The 22,066-nt window shown below is 38.6% G+C and overlaps 2 protein-coding genes across 7 annotated transcripts in view; one reads left to right on the plus strand and one right to left on the minus strand.

The window, feature by feature from the left end:
• The window catches only part of FIG4 (FIG4 phosphoinositide 5-phosphatase), a 59,927-nt gene extending 45,856 nt beyond the window's left edge, over nucleotides 1-14,071 (minus strand). Inside the window, exons 1-4 of the mRNA XM_064649783.1 lie at nucleotides 13,877-14,071; nucleotides 3,895-3,993; nucleotides 3,575-3,698; nucleotides 767-923 (exon numbers count right to left, since the gene is read on the minus strand). Coding sequence (XP_064505853.1) covers nucleotides 767-923; nucleotides 3,575-3,698; nucleotides 3,895-3,993; nucleotides 13,877-13,942 — 446 coding nt within the window. The 5' untranslated portion in view covers nucleotides 13,943-14,071. The remainder of the gene's footprint in view (nucleotides 1-766; nucleotides 924-3,574; nucleotides 3,699-3,894; nucleotides 3,994-13,876) is intronic.
• Nucleotides 14,072-14,420: 349 nt separating this feature from the next.
• Nucleotides 14,421-22,066, plus strand: part of AK9 (adenylate kinase 9) — a 61,646-nt gene continuing 54,000 nt past the window's right edge. For 3 of the 6 annotated variants that reach the window (XM_064649781.1, XM_064649777.1, XM_064649782.1), the window contains exons 1-4: nucleotides 14,543-15,790; nucleotides 18,211-18,274; nucleotides 21,460-21,512; nucleotides 21,596-21,692. In XM_064649781.1, coding sequence (XP_064505851.1) covers nucleotides 15,674-15,790; nucleotides 18,211-18,274; nucleotides 21,460-21,512; nucleotides 21,596-21,692 — 331 coding nt within the window. In that variant the 5' untranslated portion in view covers nucleotides 14,543-15,673. The other 3 variants (XM_064649779.1, XM_064649778.1, XM_064649780.1) reach the window with 3 other exon arrangements.

The raw sequence follows: 22,066 nt of genomic DNA on the forward strand, positions 1-22,066 counted from the left end.
AGGTCTATGATCAATCTGACCTTAAAGTGGAAGCTCTTTTAATATTTACCATCAGTTTATCATAAGCCATCACTTTTTGACTATTCATACTTGGTGCAGACTGAAAAGCAGTTTATTCATACCAGTTGCCTGGTATGAATAGCAGTAAAGTTACCTTAGCCTGATAAAAACACCACTATGACATAGTTGTACATTTCAGACAAGATTCCCTGATGATCAAAGGCTCAAATTTCTGTCTTCAGAAAAAAAACACCCAAAAAGAAAGAAGCAGCTAAACTTACCAGTGAGTCAATCCATCACCCTTTACAACAGCAACACTCACAAGATTCTGACAGCACAGAATCATTTAATGATCTATTCAGCACTTTTTGAAGGGCACAAAAGATCTCTTCAGGTGAGATTAACATCATGCTAGAGCTACTAAAAAAAGAACAGTGTTCCAAACAATACAAACCAGCATAAGTATTACTTTGCCCTTGTAGGAACATTGCTTATATTTGATGCTTCCTGCAGATTTGCTAAGCTGTAGCTCTGACATGTAGGTGACATGGAGATGTGGACGAAAAACTCTAGAAGACTGTAACAGTTGTATTTACTCTCCAGGTCAGAGGACACAGCACTTGTAGCCTATTTTCCATCCAAGTAAGACAAAAAAGCTTGAATAACATACTAATACAAAGGAATCCATTACTGAAATTTCTAGTTGCAGTTATACATTACTTAGAAAATATTCAAAAAGTACACACTGATTACCAGCATTATTTACCTGGCCTCATCAGGATGAGTGACTCTCACAGAGTCATTTGGAATGTAGATCATATTTGTATCTTCTATTTTATATATTGCATGACCTCCAATATCTGCCATTTTTCTTCTTTTTGTTATTAATACAATGTAGTAGCCTTCTAAAAACCTGACAAAACCTGTCAAAACAGCATTAAAACACTTTTAGTTGCATGTTTGGGTTGACTTGATAAAAGATATTTAGAAAAACAGTATCAGAATTGTTTCAAGACCTCATATAATTTTTGTTTGTTCTTAGTGTTACAAGTATAATGTGCATATATATACACACATACCATGAGATATATACATACAAAGACATACAGTCTTAAAATTCACCCCCAGTAAGTGTTAATCAATGAAGTACATAGTTTTTGCTTATTTTCCCTTCCATTGTGCATATTTTTAATATTAGGTAGCAGAGTTAAGACACTGAAAATCTGGAGTAAGTTTCTGTCTACTTAGAGTACTTGTATTTGCTTTTTATAGGACTCTCATTTTTCAGAGTAAGGCATACTCTAATTACTTCAGATACCAAAAGGTTAATTTTCCAGGACAAGGAAGAATCCAAATTTCCAATTTTCTTTTCAGGTTTATGTATTCTCTGCTGGGGAGGGACAGAGAACAGCAAAGGGAATTGTGGGTATTACAACACCTTTGTGCTCTCTCTTCTTAACAGGGAATTTAGTTCCCTGATTAAAGCAGCATCTCCCCAGAATCAGCCACTCCGAGCATCAGGGGTAATCCTTTTTTCGTATTTCCTCTCTCAGATACCACACCTGACCTTAGTGAAGTCCATGATGGGGAATGACAACACGACACACACGGACACTCACAATTCACATTTTTACTCACATTTATATTCAGTTCTTTTAGCTCTTTTAGCTTTGCATTACAAAGTACAGAAGAAGGATGAGCAGAGCACAAATTTTCCTCCCTTCACTGCTGGAGACTGCAATATGATTGAGTGAACTGCAATCTTTTCTTCTACCTTATTAGCCCCCCTTGGAAAAATGCTCTCACCTGCACAAGGACAGGAGGCCCTGCTGACAGTAAGAAACAAATCTTCCATTTGAAGCAGTCAGACTATTGAATTTCAGTTGTTACATAGTAGTCACAGTTCTGCCTGCATCCTCCAGGTACAAAAATCACTGATGTGAATAGCCTCTATCCTTTGAATTTCACCAAACATTATACAGAAGTCTGATAAGGAACCCAGCCTTTCTCCTTGGCCTGGTTCCCTCCCTTTAAAAGCAATTTCTACTGTTAAACACTATACAGTAAACAGAACTCAGCTTATTAGCACCCCCATTCTGAGTGCACTGCATGTACTGCATCTGATTAATAAAATAACTACAGAACAGAACAGAACAGAACAAAGCTGTCCTTCACAATTTTACAAAAAATAGCCCTGTTCTCCTCACCTGAGTCGAGAGGCAGAAATAAACAACCAGTTGCATTCTCTCAAATTACATGTTTGTACGGATATGATTAGGTAGAATCTAGACTGGAAGATGTGTAAACCATATACTTTGGAAGTATATAATCTGTTACAGAGTGCGTTACTTCTAAAAAGGCATCTAGAAATACATATCCCATATCTGTTGGCCAATACATTTGTCCAGCTACAGAATAGAAACTCTTCTGTTATGAAGAGTACATATAAACAATCATACAATTGGGATGCAAAATTTTAATTGATCACAACCAGTTTCCAACTGAATATATTATCATGTACTTAGACAGTGAGTGGTGATGGCTTGTTCAAAAAAACCCCAATGCTGCAAAACTGTTAGCAGCTTCTTTAGGTTTACCCACATTATGAATACTCTTAAATTAATAAGGAACATAAGCCCCATCTGAGGAATTTCTGAAAAGTGGATGCATTGATAAATTCCAAAATGCTTCATGGGCAAAAAGAATACAGAAGAAAGTCTGTTTATTTTGCCACTTTAGATTGGAATAAAATTTTATTATGTTTTGATTGCTAAGCAAAATTCAGGGGCATCTTTTAGAGTAATTGCATTCTCCAGCTTCTCTGCAGCTTCAGATTTAGATGTTCAGGTATATATTGACTCTAATAAACCACAAAGTACTCTTGAGGCCTGCCACAGCACACGTTAACATTTACTTTAGAGATATCACCCATCAATATATTGACCACGGTATCAGATAACAGGCAGGAAAGTAGTGACTTTCAGATGAAGTTAGAAGCTATTAAATCATCGAAGCAATGCTTCAGGATTATGGACAGCTGAGCAGCATTATAAAATTCAGTTGACATGCCAGTCAGCTATACAAACATGAAAAAGAAATCTTTAAATATGTCACTGCAAAAAGTTAACCAAAAAGAAAATTAAGTCTTCTTTCTGAATAGTGTCTGATAAAGAAATATAGCCTAACAAAGAATGGCAATTTCCATTTTCTTTTTTAAAAGCATTCTGTGAGCTCTGGATTTCAGGAACCAGGTTCCACTTGGCTTGCATACTTTGTATCCTAAGATCAGCTGAGTTTGGTGAGATCTTCAACCAAGTTTCTAGAGTTTGGCTATTTCCTAGATCTCTCCCCTAGTGACAAAGAGACTGGTTACAGCACAACTATCACCCCTGTACTGGCCACCGTTTTCACAAAGTACACAGAAACTTATCTCTGAGCATGAAAAATTTCTAAATCCTCTTCAGTTCTAAAAATAAATAAAATCAAGGGGAGACAGAAAGATATACAGCATGACACAGTAAGCTTCACCTCCCAAGAAAACAAAAGATTTTATAAAATCAATCAAAACACTTACCTACTATACCAAAAGCAGAGACAGCTCGAGATAACCCAGAAGAGCCCTTCTGCCCAATCTTTGTTCTGTTTCCCAGGTCTAAACGTCCAAGAAGTTCCCTCACCTCTTGTTGTGTATACACATGCTTTAAAATAAAAAGTCACTTAAGTTACTGCTTTGGTAGTTAAATGTTATTTCATGTCAGAGACTAGCAGAATTTACTTAATATACAATAAACTAAAGGCCTCCCCTACGTCGTCTGTTTCCTGTTTCAGTGCTATCAGCAAGTAGCCAGTATTATTTGGAATAATGAACCAACACAACAAAATAAATACACTCACCTTATCATCAATTATAACCAAATCCTTTGGTTCAGTGCGATCTATTTTCAAAACACGGTACTTGGTTTCTGCAGGATTACTTCCAACTAGAAAATACCGCTACATAAAAAAAGAAAAAATGTCAGAATATTGTACAAGATAAAGCAACCAGAGCCCAGTGTAACACAAGGCATCAACAATGCCATTTACACAGCTTCTAGACTCGATCCATGTCACCTAACAAGTATGTAGTAGTCTGTATGGACTCTTAATGAACTGGTTTAGTCACCATACCTTAGGTAAGCACATTTATATACAATCAGCCTTTACAACTTAAAAGACCTCCTCCCCTCTTCTGTACAAGGAGGGAAAAAAAATTAGAAATTGAAGAAAGGTGAAAACCTGTTTAGAGAGGCAAAAATATAACTTACGCTAGGTACTGTCCAATGGCACCCTGTCCCAGCCATTACTGTCTTCCCACTTGCTTTGTAAAATTCAGCAGAAGCTAAATGTTTGTAACTTTTCATGATCTAAAACTAATGTTGTTACACTGTACTCAACTATTTCTGACAACTAGTCTTTCGTGATCCATACTAAACCCAGAAAAATTTTCAGCACTTCAGTACTACAAGTTTTTTTAATTTTTATTCATATTTGATATGATAAGACTTCTCATTAATGTTCCTCCACCATACTCAAATTTGCTGATTAACAATACTACTGTTTAAAAAAATACTAGCTTTACTTCACATTTAAAATATGAAAGAAAGACCAGAGATAAACATATAATATGTCCATTTCTCATGTAAGGGAATCAAACTATAAATTAATTTTTACATTTAGAGGAATAAACAAGCACAGGTTGTAGGACTGACTTACTAAAAGCAGCTCTCATTTTACTAACTCATTTAATCAGTGTGGTGCTACCACACAGCAAGGTGTAACTCATTAATAATGCTTAGCCTAGTAGGAAAGCATAGCAAATTTATGTGGATCTATGCAGTCAGCTCTTAATTTTAGAAGTGACATGGACTTCAGATGTGAGAGAGGAAATCAATAATAACATTTATATGAACCTCATAGTTTCATAATTTATACAATTAGATGTTAAGAAACATCTTTACAGCCAAAATACTTAAGGTGAAAGAAGAATTCAAAGCCCTCTTCGGCTTCCCTTAATTCACAAAAGCATCTACATAGTCAGTAAGTTCTAAAAAAGAAAATAAAATACTTAACTTTGAAAGCCATAAAAGCATAAAGGAAACAGCATCAACTTCTGGCTCCACCTAGTACACTGACATTACAGTGCTTACTGAGTGTCAAGTTTTGCTGTTTACTCGTAAATGATAGCAAGAAGGCCCTTCAAAGTCATATTCCATCAGAGTACTCCCTCACTGAAGCCTCTGAAACAGCACTTTGGCACAGGAAAGGGTTTCCTACAGGTTTTTTAGCAGTGATGTGCTGCTGTGCACAGCCAGGCTCCCCAGCCTGCCCCCTCAGAGAGCAGCCTCAGCAGGAGATCCCTTAGTGCCAAGATCTGTGCTTCCCAGGAGGGAAATCATAATGACAGTGCATGGCACTAAATGACACAAAGGTGGAGGATGGAGCTCTTCCGCTGTTATCATCCACCAGCAAGAAACACCAAGACAGACACTTCCTTTGACCATGCCATTGTACCACCTTTTTCTTCATGCAGCAGTAGGTGAATGGGCAGAGAGAAATATTTTCATCTGTAATACACATGATAAGTTAGCTTACGTTTTAAGAGTGCTGCTTCTTTATTTGTAGAAAACTCCTAATTAATTAAAGCTAAACAATTTTAAGTAGTCCACAATACTGCAACACAGTTCAGGGATGCCCCACCATGTCCAGACTGCTAAATGAGTGCAATTTCTTCCCAAAGTGACACCTATGGTTACCAACAAATAATCCTGAATAAAAACAGAACTGCACAACTTTAAGATGCTTGTCCAAACAGCTGTTTGTACCAAGGACCACATTTAAAACTGTAACATGGCACATGACACACAGGAAGGGAGAGAGAGAGAGAGAGAGAGAGATGCATAGGAGGTTGCAAATGCTATTACTAAGAAAGTTCAGCTGGATACTTCTCCATTTCTATTTTAATTAACCGACAAAACATAAAGAAGTACTATGAGGAATGCATCACTTGCATCACCTCAGCAGCTGCTATAGTGGGTTATGCCCAGCTGCAGGGCCAGCTTTAGGCACTGCTGCAGCTGCTGCTTAGAACCGCAGCAGAGTTAGATTAGAGGAGGAGTAATTATATCTGCAGACCATGGAAGCAACTACCATAATTAATGGCACTTAACAGGCTCTCTTTGAAGTCCTTTAAGGACTAATTTATGGGTTTTAAGTTAGCTAGGCTGTATAATATATTAAGTAAGGTCAGTTGAGAACAGCCTCAAAACTGAGTGTCAAGGGACTTAAAGTAAGCCAGGCACTGGGAAATCTCTATTTGGCTAATAGGAGTCTTATCCACTGCATGTTAGAGGATATTCCTGTGGAAGTAATAAAGAAGTAGTAAAGTAATCTGCAAAAACTTTTGAATTTAGACTAGTGTTCAAAACTAAGAACCCAAAATTAGACTTCTATCTGGGAAATTTTCAGGACTGGCTAAAACCAACCCCATAATTACTTGAAAAACAGCATGATATGCCAACTCATATTCGATTTACAAGATCTAAAAGGGAAACAAATATTGTATGAAAACTAACAATGCAAAACAATATACAAAAAAGACACTTCAACATTAGCTGTTTATGCTACCTAATTTATGCATCTAATGAATAAATAAGTCTGTCTTACTGGATGACATGGAGTACAAATAAAACCATATCAGTGACATGTTCCACAATTAAATTTACCATCACATGAATACTAGGAAAGTATAAAGACGACTACCAAGTCAACACTGAGAATGTAACATAAAATAAATTAATTTCTGAGGTTGCAATATAATTGTAAAATTAATCAGAGCTAAAATGTGCTTATTGATTACAACTCTTTTGATTAAGAGAAATTATTGCAGTAAAAAAAAAAGAGAATCCACAGGTAAGCCACGGAAACAGAAACCTTTCTGTGAGTTTCTATCCTTATTATCTCATTCCGTTTATTACTAAGTTGAACTGAATAAATTTAAGCTTTTTCCAACTGTCTCAAACAACTCCACAGCAAAGCCAGTGCATTCAGATAAATGGACAACCCTGACCAAAGTACTTTTACCGGAGAACAGTACACAAGTAGAAACTGTGTAGGCTCCCTCATTCTGCTCTGGCCAGAGCCCTTCAACCATCACCTGAGGTGACACATGCTGCTTCCAGGTTTAGTCTGCCCTTGGCCTTCGCTGAAACTTGTTAACAAGAGCGCTTTACCAACCAAGGCAGTGCACCATGCAGCTACAAGATCTGGACTGAAGCTTAATGTATTGCACAGTTATCACTAAACAACTACAAAATAGGAATAATCACCAGTCACTTCCACCTGGGACTTAGCTTTAACCAAAGCAATCTAATTGAAAGGCTTTACACCCTCTTTTATCAATCTTTTGATTCAGCCAAGCCAAACAAAACATCTTCTAAAAGGAGTCTAAACAAAATAAAAAACTTCTTACTGCAAATTGTTGCTTTTAATGGCAAGATAATAGTTCTGAAATCAAACAATCTGCTCACAATTTTTTTATTATATTTTTTTCTTTAAGATTACTTCTTATAACTCCTGGTCTAAAAATATGATTTCTTTCTTTGTATAAACTAATTAGCATTAAGAAATGTTAGCACTGCAAAAAACTTCTTTCACTTCTCAGTTAAAAAGCTACAAACAGCTTAATCAGCAAGAAAAAAAGTGAAAATACACTAAAAGTTACTTGAAAAGCGCACTGCCACAGCCAATTTTAAATCTGCAAGGAGCATAAAGAAAACCCTTAAAATCTTAAACAAAATGCTTGCAAAAGATACATGTTAGGACCATGGATATGTCTAAAAACACAAAGCCCTGAAGAAGCGTTGTGTGTTGACCTTGTCCAGCTGCCAGACCTCCACCCAGCCGCTCTCTTGCTCTCCCTCCTCAAGAGGACAGGCACAGAAAATAAGATGGTAAAGCTGATGGGTCAAGGTGAGGACAGAAAGATTGCCTAAGATTTACCATTATGGGCAAAACAGACTTGACCTGGGGAAAATGTATGTAATTTATTGACAATTAAAATGGAATCACAGCATAATTACACCTCGATGTAAGACACAGCAAAAACTCCACTATGTTCTTTCTTTCTACAGAACCTACAGCAATTCAGGAAGTGTCGGTCTTTCATCTCTCACAGAAACCGGCAGAATGACATGAAGAAAGGAAGATAAGATAAGAAGCTGAGAGATACTTGAAAAGAGCAAAAATTGAATTGGCATGCCATCTGCTTCCCATAATCTTTTGAAACTCTTCAAAAGAAGCACTTTCAACATGACAAATTTATATTACCAATAAACCAATAAACTTTTATTGGTGTGTAATCTATCATAAGGTACATAAAGTTTCATAGTATGCCATCCTATTTCAAATTATTATCTATTCCCAAGGGTCAACATAATTTCTTGCTTTCTTGTGCTCTGATTATCCTCTTTATTTCCAGTATTTCAAAAGTCTAATAAGAGCTGGCCCACATTTTGGGCTAATAACATTACTGAAAATGCTGAAGTACATCATCAATTGAAAAAAATCATCCCTATCAGATGATTCCTCATTCACTCCACACTAATTTATCTATTAACTTCCCTCCTTCCATAACAAAGCCAGAGATTTTCCTTGTGGCACTGCACCTCCACAGAAGATTTGATTTAAATACATAAGGCCATCTAATTTTTAGATGAAGATGTGCAATACAACCAGGTTAATCTGATAGCACCTTTGTAAGTCTAGACTCTGTTTTATGTCATTTGCCTCAATTTTCAATTACTTTCCTATGGATAATTATGTGTGGGATTTCATAATGGATTAAATATTCCATTTGTCACGTTCCAGTCACAGCACCACCCTTGACTTGAGCAACTTGAAAATATTTACATTCGTTCCACTGTTTAGTATATTTAATTTTATTTCTATCTCAACACTGATTGATTCCCTTTTCATAATCCCATTCTTGTTACTCATTTTGTTTTCACCCCTTGTTCAGTACATTCATACTCAAAGTAAATTCTTACTTTAAACAAGGAAAAACGTCCATTTAGTTTTAGGGCTATAACAAACTTATTTTTGATAATAAAAAGTAGCAATAGAAGATGCTTATTTTTATTCATCCTTTGTTACATTTAAATAAATACCTTTTTTTTCATAGAATCCTCACATTTAAATACATCAATTTACAACCATTTATCCACAAGCCCCTCATCACCATCCCATCCAGAAAGGCGGATTCACAATAAAATCAAATCTCCAAGTTTATCTCCCTCCAGTTAATCTAGTGATTAAATGATGACACCTAGGACAATACAAGACAAAAGAAATCAAAAATATGTTACCAGAACAACTTCAGGCAGACATTTGAAGGCACATCTTTCACATACAGCGCGGTGCTATCACTTTCGAACTTTATTTTTGTTCTTCCTGAATGGCACACATTCTTCAAAACTTGTGGTGTTCTCATTACTGCTATTCCACCAAGTACCAGCCCTACTCATAAATGCTCTCAGATCCCACATTCACCAGTTGATTAAGTTTCTCTATTTTATTGCCATATATCTGTCAGTATGTCAAGACATTTAAGACAGAAACAGAGCTTTCCTGATTTTCACAAAACTCCTTTTCTTGTGCAAACTCCATCCTCTGCTCCACTACATAATTACCATTCCTAGAAAGCCATGACACAGGGAATAGGACAGTCAGCTGAAAGGGGCCATCTTCTGCTAATGAAACTGCTACAGAGAGAACAAATTTCACAGCCACTTCTAGCTAGAAGTTATGATATCTAATGGTTGTCCAGCTATTCACTACTTTTAATATTTTTTAAATGTACCAGATAACCATCTATATAAATCAGTCCACTTCCTAATTCAGTAAAAATTCTGCAGCTATTTCTGTAAAGTCATATTCTACATTACAGTTTCTCCAATTTGATCACAGACTAACTTCAGCATTAAATAAGCAAACCTTGGTTTTGTTACCATAAAAATGTTTACATTTATTATTATTAGAATAAATTAAATTTAAAATAAAACAAATGCACAGAGTTTTCCCTGGGGAAAAAAAGGGCAGAAAAACCTACAGGTATTTATGCAGGTCACATTCCTTAATAAGCTTGTGCAAGTCATTTGAATACTGTGGAGATGGAGACTGTAGAAAAACCTGATTAGAATAAAATATTATTAATTAAGCCTCATAATATCCTGAAAGATAGGCAAGTGATATGCCTTTATAGAGATGACACAAATTGACTTGTTCAATGTCACGCTGCCTCAGGGAAATGATAATTTCCGATGAACTAACCTACAGCTTTCAGGTGGGCTTCATTTGGGGAATACACAAAAGTTCCATCTTCTTCTGAAAAAGGGAGGAAAATATCTTTCATCTCTTATTAGTCATAGTGCTGAAATATCTTTAGTGCCCTCTGGTGTGCCTTTCAGCAACAATATATGCATAAAATGAAAATTAATTGACATTGATCTGAATACAACCTTCGGTTCATCTTTCTGACTACTTCTAAACAAGCCTTCGATTTCCCAGGACAAACAGGAGATACAGTTAACATCCCCATGGCATTTATTGACCCAAAGCATCAGTTTAAAAGGTAGGTTTTAGCAAGTATCCTAAATATAAACATTAACAGAAAATACAGAATTTCACTCTCTGTTGATTCAATTGGCACTGTGAATTCAGTTCTCCACACCTCTAGCAGTCTCACATTTGACTCCAATAACACTACCAGAGCCTTTCCTGTTTGACTTAATACTACTATATTTTTAACTGAAAAAAAACCCAAAAAGACCAACCCAAAACGAAAAAAAATAAAAAAACCCTCCCTAAACCATTTTCACTTTTTCCCCTTTCTCATCCATTTCATCTCTTCCTGCTTTAATACAGAGGAGTTTTACAGAAATAAGTCGTACGACCAGTGTAAACCTCACTGTTTCTCCCATTGCTGACAACTTAAGTCATTGCTGCTTTGCCCACTCAAGGTCTCCACCAGGAATCCTAGGATACAGTTTCATGTTACCCTGTATCTGATACAACTCCGGATCCCATATGCTCAATCTAGCAAGCCTTTGGCCTTAGGAAAATCAGAAGAGTACCCCAAACCAGGAGAAAGCCATTGATTTTTATGTCTGGGTGACACTTATGCCATACCAGTGACTGTCAGAGCTGGCAACTGCATGATTGTGAGATTTCATGCAAAGGACATCACACGAGGGATACCTCGGGGAGAAGTGGGAACTTCTGTCAGCAGCCCAATGTGACACTGAATCAGCTGCAACAGCAACCGTGACCTATTCAAATCTCCAGTCCAGTTTTGGGCTCCCCAGCACAAGATGGACATCAGCATAGTGAATGAGTCCAGCAGAGAGCTACCCAGATGATTCGGAGGACAGAGCACATGATGCACTGGGAGAGACTGAGAGAACTGGGTTTGTTCAGCCTTCAGAAAGCTCTGGCAGCATCTTACTACTGTCTAAATTGATGTAATGGGAAGGTGTAGATAACAGAGACAAATTCTTTCAAGTGGATGGAACAAGACTCAATGGATACAACTTGAAACAGGTAAAATTTCAATTTAATATAAGGAATTTCTCACTTTTTTTTTAAACAATAAGGGTGGTCAAGCTCAAAACATGTTGTCTGCAAAGGCAGTAAAATCTATGTATTTGGAAGTATTCAAAATTCAGCTGCATGCAGCCCTGAGCAACATGCTCTTGTTTAAGCTGCTTTGTGCACTGGGCTGGACTAGATGATCTCCAGATGTCCCTTCTAATATACCTCAGTCTATGAGTTTATTAAGTACATCGACTCTTTTCGTATAATCACATCAAAATGATTCCTATTGTATTTTTTCTTCTGAAAAAAGGACTAGAATTTGAATATCAAAACACAATGTGCTTTAATTTGCACTTTTTATTTTTTTAAATAAGAATATAACCACACTCAGGGAAAACATTCCATTTTCATCACTCACAAGAAGTGACTAAAGGAACAGCTTTGAGACACCCTTGCTCAGCTGAGACATTTCAAATGGCACATGTTCATCCACAAACCACTTCCTTTACTAGCTGATGGAAACCATCTTGCCTCCTGGAGTGATCAGGATTGCTGGATCCAACCCTTATTGAATTCTGAACAGAACAGAGCATGGGCAAACCCACCCATTCAGGTTAGTACTGCCAGCTACCACTAGCCAGATGTAAAAGACTGTGGCTCCCGAACTAAGAGGATCAACCTGAGACACCTAAAGAATTGCAGCAAGCTGACAGAACTCAAAAGCACAATATTGACCCTGCACACCCCCCCCACCCCCCCCATTGTCTCTCAGGAACTGAGTTTTACAGCTCAGAGAGGAGCAGGCCAGATATCCATGCATGCCAGTCACAAGAAGCCAGAACTCAGCATGAGTTATGAGCCAAGAACAACCAAATTCAGTATTAGGACCTGATTCAGAAATCACATTTTCCCATTGCCCTCCTCACATACAGTGATAATTTAGCTGAAAATAAAACAACAATCAGCCGTTTCCAGCAACAGTGAGAAAGATGAATAAGGCAGCCATCAAAATTCCTTCAGGCATAGGAAAAAAGTAACATTCTGGAAAGATTTTCTGGAGTGTAAACTTCATTTTTTTTATTTACTTATACTGTTAACTCTGCATGCTTTAATCCTTCTCTGTTTCACAAGCTGTTTAATGAGGAATTAGCACAAAAGTACAAACCTACTTCTGACAGAACAAAAGCTGGAAGTCAGATTCTTCTTCATATTGACTATTCAGGCAGACCAAACTGCATCCCCTTCATGCGTTCCATGCCATTTTGGTAAGTTTCCAGGAGGAAACACTGACTTCAGTGTACAAAACATTTTTCTGTTATCACTACAGATAACATCTGAACTTAAAATAGAGCTAATTGTTGCATTTAAAGCCATGGTACCTGACCCCATCCAAAACTACCTCAAGTTAAAAAAACCAACATACTATGAAACAAGGGAAACTACACAAAGAAATTTGATTTGGAGTTAAAGTAATAAACACAGTGGTATTATCTTAGGCTATTTACATCAAGAAATTGGATTCTGACTCACATGCTGCTCATCACATGGCTAAAGCAGAAATTACCACTCAAGCCTCCAATCCATTTTGCCCATGGCAAAGAAGTACTGTGAATAACACATCCTCACAGTTTCCACGACAGGACATAAGGAATGCTAAAAATCTTTGACTGAAAACTCTGGAAACTCTTTCACCAGCCGTTCATGTGAGGAGGACTGAAATCTGACAGAAGTAGCAAACAGATCAGTGGGAGTAGTAACCACTTCAGCCATCCTGCTTAAAGTCTTAATTCAAATCTGAAATCTGTAGTTCTGGACACCTTCAGCTGCCCAGTTTTAACTCCACCTGGCACGAGTGAGCACTGTGAGCCTGGCTGTGTGACACAGCCACACGACACAACAAGCAGGGCCCAGCCTTCCCTGCCACCCTGGCAGCACCCAGCACCGCAGGGCCCTCCGCTGACCTGCGTGTCAGGGGCCCTTCCTTCGCTTAAGTCACGAGCCTCAGACACGGTGAAGGCAAGAACTTTAAACACTTCTTTTCTTTTCTTTTTTTTTTTTAAGTTATTAGGATGTTTTGAATGTGACCAAAACGAATCAAACCTCAGCAAAAGAGAAGGAAGGCAAGGAGCAGTTTTTGACAAGCTACAGCCCAGCCGAGGCAGCAGCCCCGGGCAGAGCCGAGCCAGCACGCCAGGGGAGCCAGGACACTCCCAGCCCCGGGAGCGGCGGCGGGGCGGACGCTACTTACAGCCCTGGTCTCATACAGCACCAGCTTCTGCACGGAGCTGATCAGGGGGGCGGCCGCCGGCGGCATGGCGGCCCCGAGGCAGGGCCGGGGCGGGAGCGGCGGGGGCTGCCCGGGGACAGCCCAGGAACAGGCGGTGAGGCCCCGCCAGAGCAGGGGGGGGACACACCGGGAATGAGCTGGGACACAACTCCGGCAACGGGGGAACCCGGAAGTGCCCGCGCGCCACCGCGCCGGCGCACCCACGGGAGGGAGAGGGAGCGCGCCTGCGCCGCCGCCGCCACTGCCGGAGGGGTCGGCGGAGCAGCGTCACGCGCCGCTCCTCGGCAGCGGCGGCTCCCGGCAGCGGCACCGGGGCGGGCGAGGCGGCCGCAGCCGTAGCCGCAGCCGCTGCTCCCACCGGGACGCGCTCCCTGCGAGGGGAGCATGGTCAGCACCAGGAACAGCTCCGCAGCCCCGTCGGGGCCTCCGCCTCACCCGCCTCTGAGGGGCGGGGCCAATGTCAGAGGGCGGGGCCTGTGCCTCACCCTCCCTGACAGGGCGGGGTTCCATCTCCCTGGGGGCGGGGCCAGGTGCAGGGGGCGGGGCTCGGCAGTTGCCCGGGTACCGGGGCGCGCGCGGAGGTAGCGGCGCCCTCGCTCAGGCCTTGGGCGCGTGCGACGTAAGTGCCCCTCCGGTCCGAGCCGAGGGAGGCGCCCACCGGGACATGGTCCTGGGAGCGGGGAGGGCGCGCGTCTGTCTGGTTTAATTCTTTGCTTTGGTTGTGGTGTTTTTGTGAATTTGGAAATTGACCCTTAATTGTGAAGGTTTGGAAAGGGGCGAAACTGCGGGGAACGGCACGTGAAGCTCAGCCGGTGCGTTTCCCGTGAGGGAAATCGGGTGTTGGTTCGCACGTGGAGGCCTTTTTTTTTTATATTAAAATACTTATTGCGAAGGTGTCTGAATGTTTCGGTTTGACGCTTCAAGACTCTTTTCAGATTTTTTTTTTTTTCAGATTTTTCAGGTTGTCAGTAGAATTTTCAAATTCAGTTATTTAATTTAAAAATGACTGGGGGTTTTGTGGGGTTGTACTGGGTTGTATGGAGGTTGTACTAGGGCCGTATGGGTGAGACTGAAGTGGCCCTCTAAAGAAAGCTGGAGGGTTTTTTTGCCTTCTTCAAACAAGCTTAAACAAGCTCCTCACATTTTTGGCCTCCATTTGTGTGAAAGGCCCACCCAAATTTTCTTCCAACTTACCTTAATTAGAAGTTTGTTTGGGTTTTAATTCGTTGTATAGTACTGGATGTGCGGCTTCTGGCAGTCCTGGAAAACCTGGGATTTGTGAGTGGACAGATTATGAACCGTGATTTGACTCTGCAAAGCCTTATTCATGTTCATGTGGTTCCACTGACCATGACGGGGGCCTTCTGTGTCTGAAGCTCAAAAGGAAGGTCTTAGCACGCCCACGGTACATTTCAGGGACCAGAGAGACTGTGTGGTAATTGGAGCAGGAAGGACAAGGCAATGAAACAACTAAAAAAGAGCAACAGGCAGTTTGAGAGTCAGGAAAAAGTTATCAACTGCCATAAAGTTCCAGCTGGGGGTCAGGGGCAGTTCTGACAGTCTCTTATTTTTCACAAGTGGCTTTTCTCTTAGTAATGGGTATGTTCTCAATTGTGTACGTTCTCTAAATGCTTTTTCTTCTTATAACAGTTTGTTTGGTTTTTTTTACAAAACCATTTACCTTGTAATTCAGTTCCACTTGAAAGTCATTTTACACATATGTAACTACTGTATTTTTCTCCCAGTCTTAGATAATACATGGCTTCGCAGGAGGAAAAACAAGCTCAGCCCTTTACAGACATCTTTGATGAAGATGAGGCTGAAAAATCCTTTCTGTTGTCCAAGCCCACTTGCTTAATTATCTTTGGAAAGCCAGTAAGATGTCAGATAGAAATTTTTTTTTCAGATATTTTGCTAACAATTTTACTTTTCCTTTCAAAACATTAGTTTAGCGATGCTGCCAAAAGGATCAAAGACCTACTTTTTCACCTTTTCCACTCTTCAAATCCTTCAGTGTGGTAAAGATTCTGATCTCATTTAACGAGGCCAATTTTTGGCCTGAGCGATCGGTCAGGTACAATTAAAAGTGTTAAAAGTTACATGTTGCTCAAAAAATTTCTTTTCACATTGACAACTGGATGGTTTTTATTTTTGTGGTGGTTTAACCCCAGCCAGCAACCAAATCCCACGCAGCCACTCACTAGCCCCAGTGGGATGGGACAGAGGATCAGAAGGGTAAAAGTGAGAAAACTCATGGGTTGAGATAAAGACGGTTTAACAGATAAAGCAAAAGCCACGCATGTGAGCAAAGCCAAAGAAGGAATTAATTCACTACTACCTATGGGCAGGCACCCCCAGGAGAGCCCCATCATGTGAAACGGTTACTTAGGAAGACAAACACCATCACTCTGAATGTCCCCCCTTCCTTCTTCTTCCCAGCTTTTTAAGCTGAGCATGATGCTGTATAGTATCCCTTTGGTCAGTTGGGGTCAGCTGTCCCAGCTGTGTCTGCTCCCAACTCCTTGTGCACCTCCAGTCTCTTCACCAGCGTGGCATTATGAGAAGCAGAAAATGCCTTGTCTCTGTGTTAGCACTGCTCAGCAGCAGCAAAAACATCTCTATATTAACAACACTTTTTTTCAGCACAAATCCAAAACATGGCCCCATACTTGCTACTATGAAAAAAAAATTAACTCTACCCCAGCCAAAACCAGAACAATGTTATTAAGTATTCTAAGTTTTAAAAAACTTGATGGATTAAAGACATAAATAGCCATAAAAGAACCTTAAGGTTAATGTACTGACTTACAGACGTGCAGTGAGATATTACATATCTTAACCTTAATATTAAAATTCTGACATAGTTATATATAATGTATTTGGGAACATCTGAAATCCAACAAGGTGTCCCAATAAAGTTTGTACGTCATTTCAAGTATAATTCAAGATCTCTCTTTTTCTCAAGTAATTTGTGGCCTCCCATACTTAGGAAAATGCAATGTTTTATAATCCTAAACTTCTCAGATTCTTCTCTTTTACCAAATGTAGGAGACTTCGTGTGGGGGTGCATTACTCCCTTAGTTTGCTGAAGGGAGTTCTTTTTTTGTTACAAGTTTGCTGTATAACATGTCGTATGGTTATATGCACTTAAAAGAGTGCACTCAGCTCAGTAGAAAACTACACTGGACTAGCTTGTCTAATTTTATACAAACATCAAATTTCTAACCTCACATGAAAAAGGTAACTTTACATTTTTTAGACTAAACCAGCATAAAATGCTCATTGAAAAACAATACAAAAATATTCTCATATTCTCAATCATTGCTTTCAGTAGATGCTTTACATTAATACAAATTTAAGAAAGGGTTAAAACTGTACAGTCCTTACCAGGAAAACAGAGAATTAAATAGTCTATTTTTATTTATATGACTGATGTGTAGAGCACCTATCTTATTTAAGATAGATCTTTTAAGTTAAAAACATAGTGCCATTAAACCAAAGCCAAATATATATACTTACATCACATCTGTAAGATTTAAGGTGTGAGAAGCTGGAATGTTTGCTGATACACTGTTAACTGGGAATTGTGATTTATTTGTGGATTTTTACTATTTTTTAATCACAAAATTTATCTGGGGCAAGCAAACTGTCAAAAGAGGTCTTCGTATATGCCCTTGGAGAAAAGGGGCACAATCCTAAGGGTGGAAGATGGTGAGTTACAAAAAAATCCCATTCAGGTAGCTGTACTCTTAGATGCCTCATTTTTCTTGATTGTGTCGGTTCCTCAAGACTCATATAAATGATAAAATAAACATTTTGTCAGCATAAAACCAAATTTGTGAACTAACAAGGGCAGTTTTTAAGCATTTGTTGTTTTAGTCAAAGAATATTATCCCTATGTATCCTACTCAGAAAGGCTTGAGCAGGTTTGCATCATAATAGGCTTTGAGGCTGAAGATAATAAATTTCAGTCCTAAAGGGTTTCTCATAGGAATATGTGGGCAAACCATAGCTGAGTTTTAGATAGTTACTCAGAAACAAAGTCTTTGATGATAATTAACTGCAAAGGGCAGTGGCAGTATACTAGCAATGCTAGGCAGTATACAATAGAGGATGGTAATAAAAGAGTGTTCTGTGTTTGCCCAGTGCATAACTCAGAGGCCCTAATCCCAATGGTAGCTTGTAGTTGTTTTTATCATATGAAAATATATTCTTTATTGTGTGATATGTTTGCGGGGTTTTTTTTGTTTTTGTTCAGCCTGTTTTTCTTTTAAAAGTGTATTTTTTGTTTTAAGGGTTCTGGAAAGAAAACATTAGCTAGAAAACTAGCACAGAGATGGAATTCCATTTTCATAGAAGGTAAACATGCACTGTATTTGGAACATTGCAATTGTTTCACAATATCTTTTGGTTTAGAATGTCCTCGCTTTTCCCTGTAACTCAATAAGGCATGTTTCTGATTCCAGCAAAGGCTTCTGATAAGGACCAAGTAACCATTTTGCCAGAAATACAATTGCTGATAATGGCTTTTTAGTTATTGAAAGTCTTAGAAAATCACTGTGGGGTTTTTTTTCATCATAATCAAATTCTATTCCCAATCCTGTAAGGTGATTCATGTGACCCTTCTTGTTCACATGGAGGCAACTCATTCAACTCCAGGGAGCAGCGACATTTTCCAATACAGACCATGAAAAAATAGAAGGATCTTTCTTTTCTTTTGTGTGGCATTCAGTGCAAGGTGGTTGTCCTCCAGGAAACAGAAGCATAGCTTTTGTATCACTACAAGTAGTAAAGGAAGTAATGGGAACTGGCATTTTCAAATTTCTAAACCAAAAATATCCCATGGCTTATTTCAGAAAGTGTAGTTAATTTCTCCCACCATGCATTTACCAGAATAAAAGGTGTCATTTAATTTTTTAAACTACTGAGCTACATTTCTGACAGTCCCTCTCATCAAAGATTTTTGAAGATTTATAGAGTAAAACCTGTTATGTATAACATTATCTTATTCTCTATAAACACATTGCTTGAGCTTTCCTTTTCATTTTGAGGTATCTCAGAAAGAAAGTTCCTACAGAAAAGAATTAAGTCTCTGGAAGTTGTTTTTTGGTCCTAATTTTGTCAGCAGTAAGTAAAGAAACGCTAAGATGTAATTTTTTTAAAGCCCTGGTAATATTTTTATATCTATGACATTATAATTCACAAATCTTGATTCTTTCACTGTAGTTTTATGAAAGAAAAAAAACTTTTACACCACATATGTCCTACCAGTTTGAAGAGAAATACAATATTTTTAAGTAAAAGAAGCAAAATATAACCTTAACTATGAAGAAATTTCTTGAGTACCTCTTTGGGAACACCAAATTATAAATCAGATGTTATGGTATATATGTGTAAATTATTCTGATTATGAACTTATTCTTTACATATCATTTATGCTTAAGTTTTGTCATTTAAATTTGCCCCCTGGTATTTTTTTATTGTTCTAATGAAAGCCCTCTAGTGGACAGGGTAACACTTCATATTCCTGTGAGTATGTAGTTATTTATCAAATGAAGCATCTTTATCTTCTTTTGAAGGTTTGGAACTCTAACATGGTACAATTCAGTTTTAATAAAGTGCTTTTTGGACTTGTGTAACTATAGAATTTTAAATTCATATTATTGTATAACAAAAAATTAATACCTGTTCCAAAACATGGATCAGACCAAAATCAGAAGGCACCTCAGGAATGTACTTAAGCCAATTCACTCTGTTTGAAAGTATTTAAACCATTACTGACAAATGTCCATCAGATTTGTTTTTAGAATCTCTAGGCAGTCTATCTCTGTAACACAGCCTTTGCCATTAGAAAGTTTTTCTTATGAGTGATCTAAATCTCACTTTCTGCATTTTTAAGCCTTATTTCTAGTAGGTTCAGAGAATTATTCTTTTCTAATTTTGCTCATGATATTTCTTTTAATCTTTTGGTTAGTGTACCCACACAATATGTGTACACACATATTCCTTCAACTTTTGCTAGTAAGTTTTTTTTCACTTTCTACATCAAAAAAGAAAGAAATGAAGAAATTCAACATATATAAACATGAATAATTGAGTTCAGAAAGGACCTCCAGAAATGACTGAGTCTCAAACTTCCTCTCAAAGCAGAGTCAACTAGAGAGGGTTGCTCAGTTGAGTCTGGAACATTTCCAAGGATGGAGACTCTATGTCCTCTCCGAGAAACACTTTACAATATTTGACTACCTTCACGATGAAGAATTGCTTCCTAATTATCCCATTCAGATTTCTCACGTTCCTACTTATGTCTGTTGCCTCCTGTCCTAATTGCACTTCTGTGAAGGCAGTGGTTCTGAGTTTGTGATCTCCCAGTAAGTTTTAGACAACAGTAAGATTTGTCTGTTTTTCTTCAGGCTGAACAAGGCCAGTTCTTTTGGCCTTCCTAGTACATTCAACACTTCTAATCATATTGGTGCCCACTTCTGGACTTGCTCCAGTGTAAAAATATCTGTCCTGTGTTGTGTTAAAAATAAACCAAGATAGAGAATTATTAAATAGGAAAGGTGTTCGCAGTCTTTTTAATTATAATACTTTCTGTCTATTTATCCAATGAATAGGTCAATACTCATAAATAAAACAGGGCCAGGATGCACACAGATTGCTGATTTTCAGTTGACTGTATCATTTATTAGAACATTCCCTGTCTCAGCTTTGGCCCGTGGCAAATGCTGTTCTCCCAAGCACCCATTCATTGTATGAAGGATGGTATGTGCAACAGTCATCATTAATAGTAGGAACAGCTGGAAAACAGCCACTGTGTTTGAGAAGAAAGATTATGGCCGTATAGGCATGAGCCACCTGGTTTCAGGACATTTTCCTGACCTGGTGTATTAGTAATATAAATGTAGCCTTAAGGGTCATTCTTGAAAACTTTTGTAAAGTGTCTGCTTATTTAATTTGTACAGAAGTGTGAAGACTTCCAGGATCGTTCTGCTATGATGCCACTGTCCACATAGACAGAGGGCAGGTCTTTGAATTTAATGAATGTCAAATTTAGTATTTATTTAATTTTAGATAATTAAACTATGTAAGAAATAGGTTCTTAATGACTTTTTTTAAGTAGATGGTTTTGTGTGTCTAAGCAGTTCTGCTACATCTTGCTTTTAAAATTTAGGAAGGGATTGAGCTGAAATACTTATCTATGGATTACAAAGGAATAATGCTGATTTAATATAAATCAGTAGTTAAAATAATCCTGCAAAACTGCTGTTGTGCATTTTTCTGTAGTATATACAGGGTTAAATTGTAGGGAGAAACACCTACCCAAACCTTGCCAGAAGACTCCAAGTTCTGGGTGGGCAAAGTACAATAATGGCCCTAATTATAATGGCTGTTCATTTAAAAATAGTCTGATTGCTTGGAACACACATACATACTCTGGTGTGTGTATGTGTATGTATTTATGTATCTGCATCTACCTGTCTGTATAGAAAATACTTTTTATTAACTATTTTAATTTTCTTCTCTCTGATGTGCTCTGTCAGCTTCAGAAGTAATTCAGACAAATATTCATGAAGAAACAGAATATGGACTTAAGGTAAAAGTCTAACCTTCTAGTGAGTTTTTCACATTCTTGACAAATCCATATTGTATAATGCTATGTTTTGCATTTTACCTTAGTGTCAAGAATTGCTTTTTAAAGGTGAAAGTATTTCTGAGGAAGTGGTTACCGAAATGGTTCTGCAAAAGCTTGAGTCACCAGAAGTTGCTCATTTTGGTAAGTATGTTTGTAGCCTAAACTTCTTAGAATGTGCTAGCTGTAATTTTCATGGAATCATAGAATATGCTGAGTTGCAAGGGACCCATCAGGATCATCGAGTCCAGTTCCTGGCCCTGCACGGAACCATCCCCAAGAATCACACCATCTGTGTCAGAATATTGTCCGGATGCTTCTTGAACTCTCTCAGGCTTGGTGCTGTGACCCCTTGCCTGGGGAGCCTCTTCCAGTACCCAGTCACCCTCTGGGTGAAGAACCTTTTTCTAGTATCCAACCTAAACCTCCCCTGGCACAATGTCAGGCCATTCCCTCAGGTCCTGTCACTGGTCACCACAGAGAAGAGATCAGTGCCTGCCCTTCCTCTTCCCTTGAGG

The sequence above is a fragment of the Pseudopipra pipra genome, chromosome 3, assembly GCF_036250125.1.
Source record: "Pseudopipra pipra isolate bDixPip1 chromosome 3, bDixPip1.hap1, whole genome shotgun sequence".
Taxonomy (NCBI): Eukaryota; Metazoa; Chordata; class Aves; order Passeriformes; family Pipridae; genus Pseudopipra; species Pseudopipra pipra.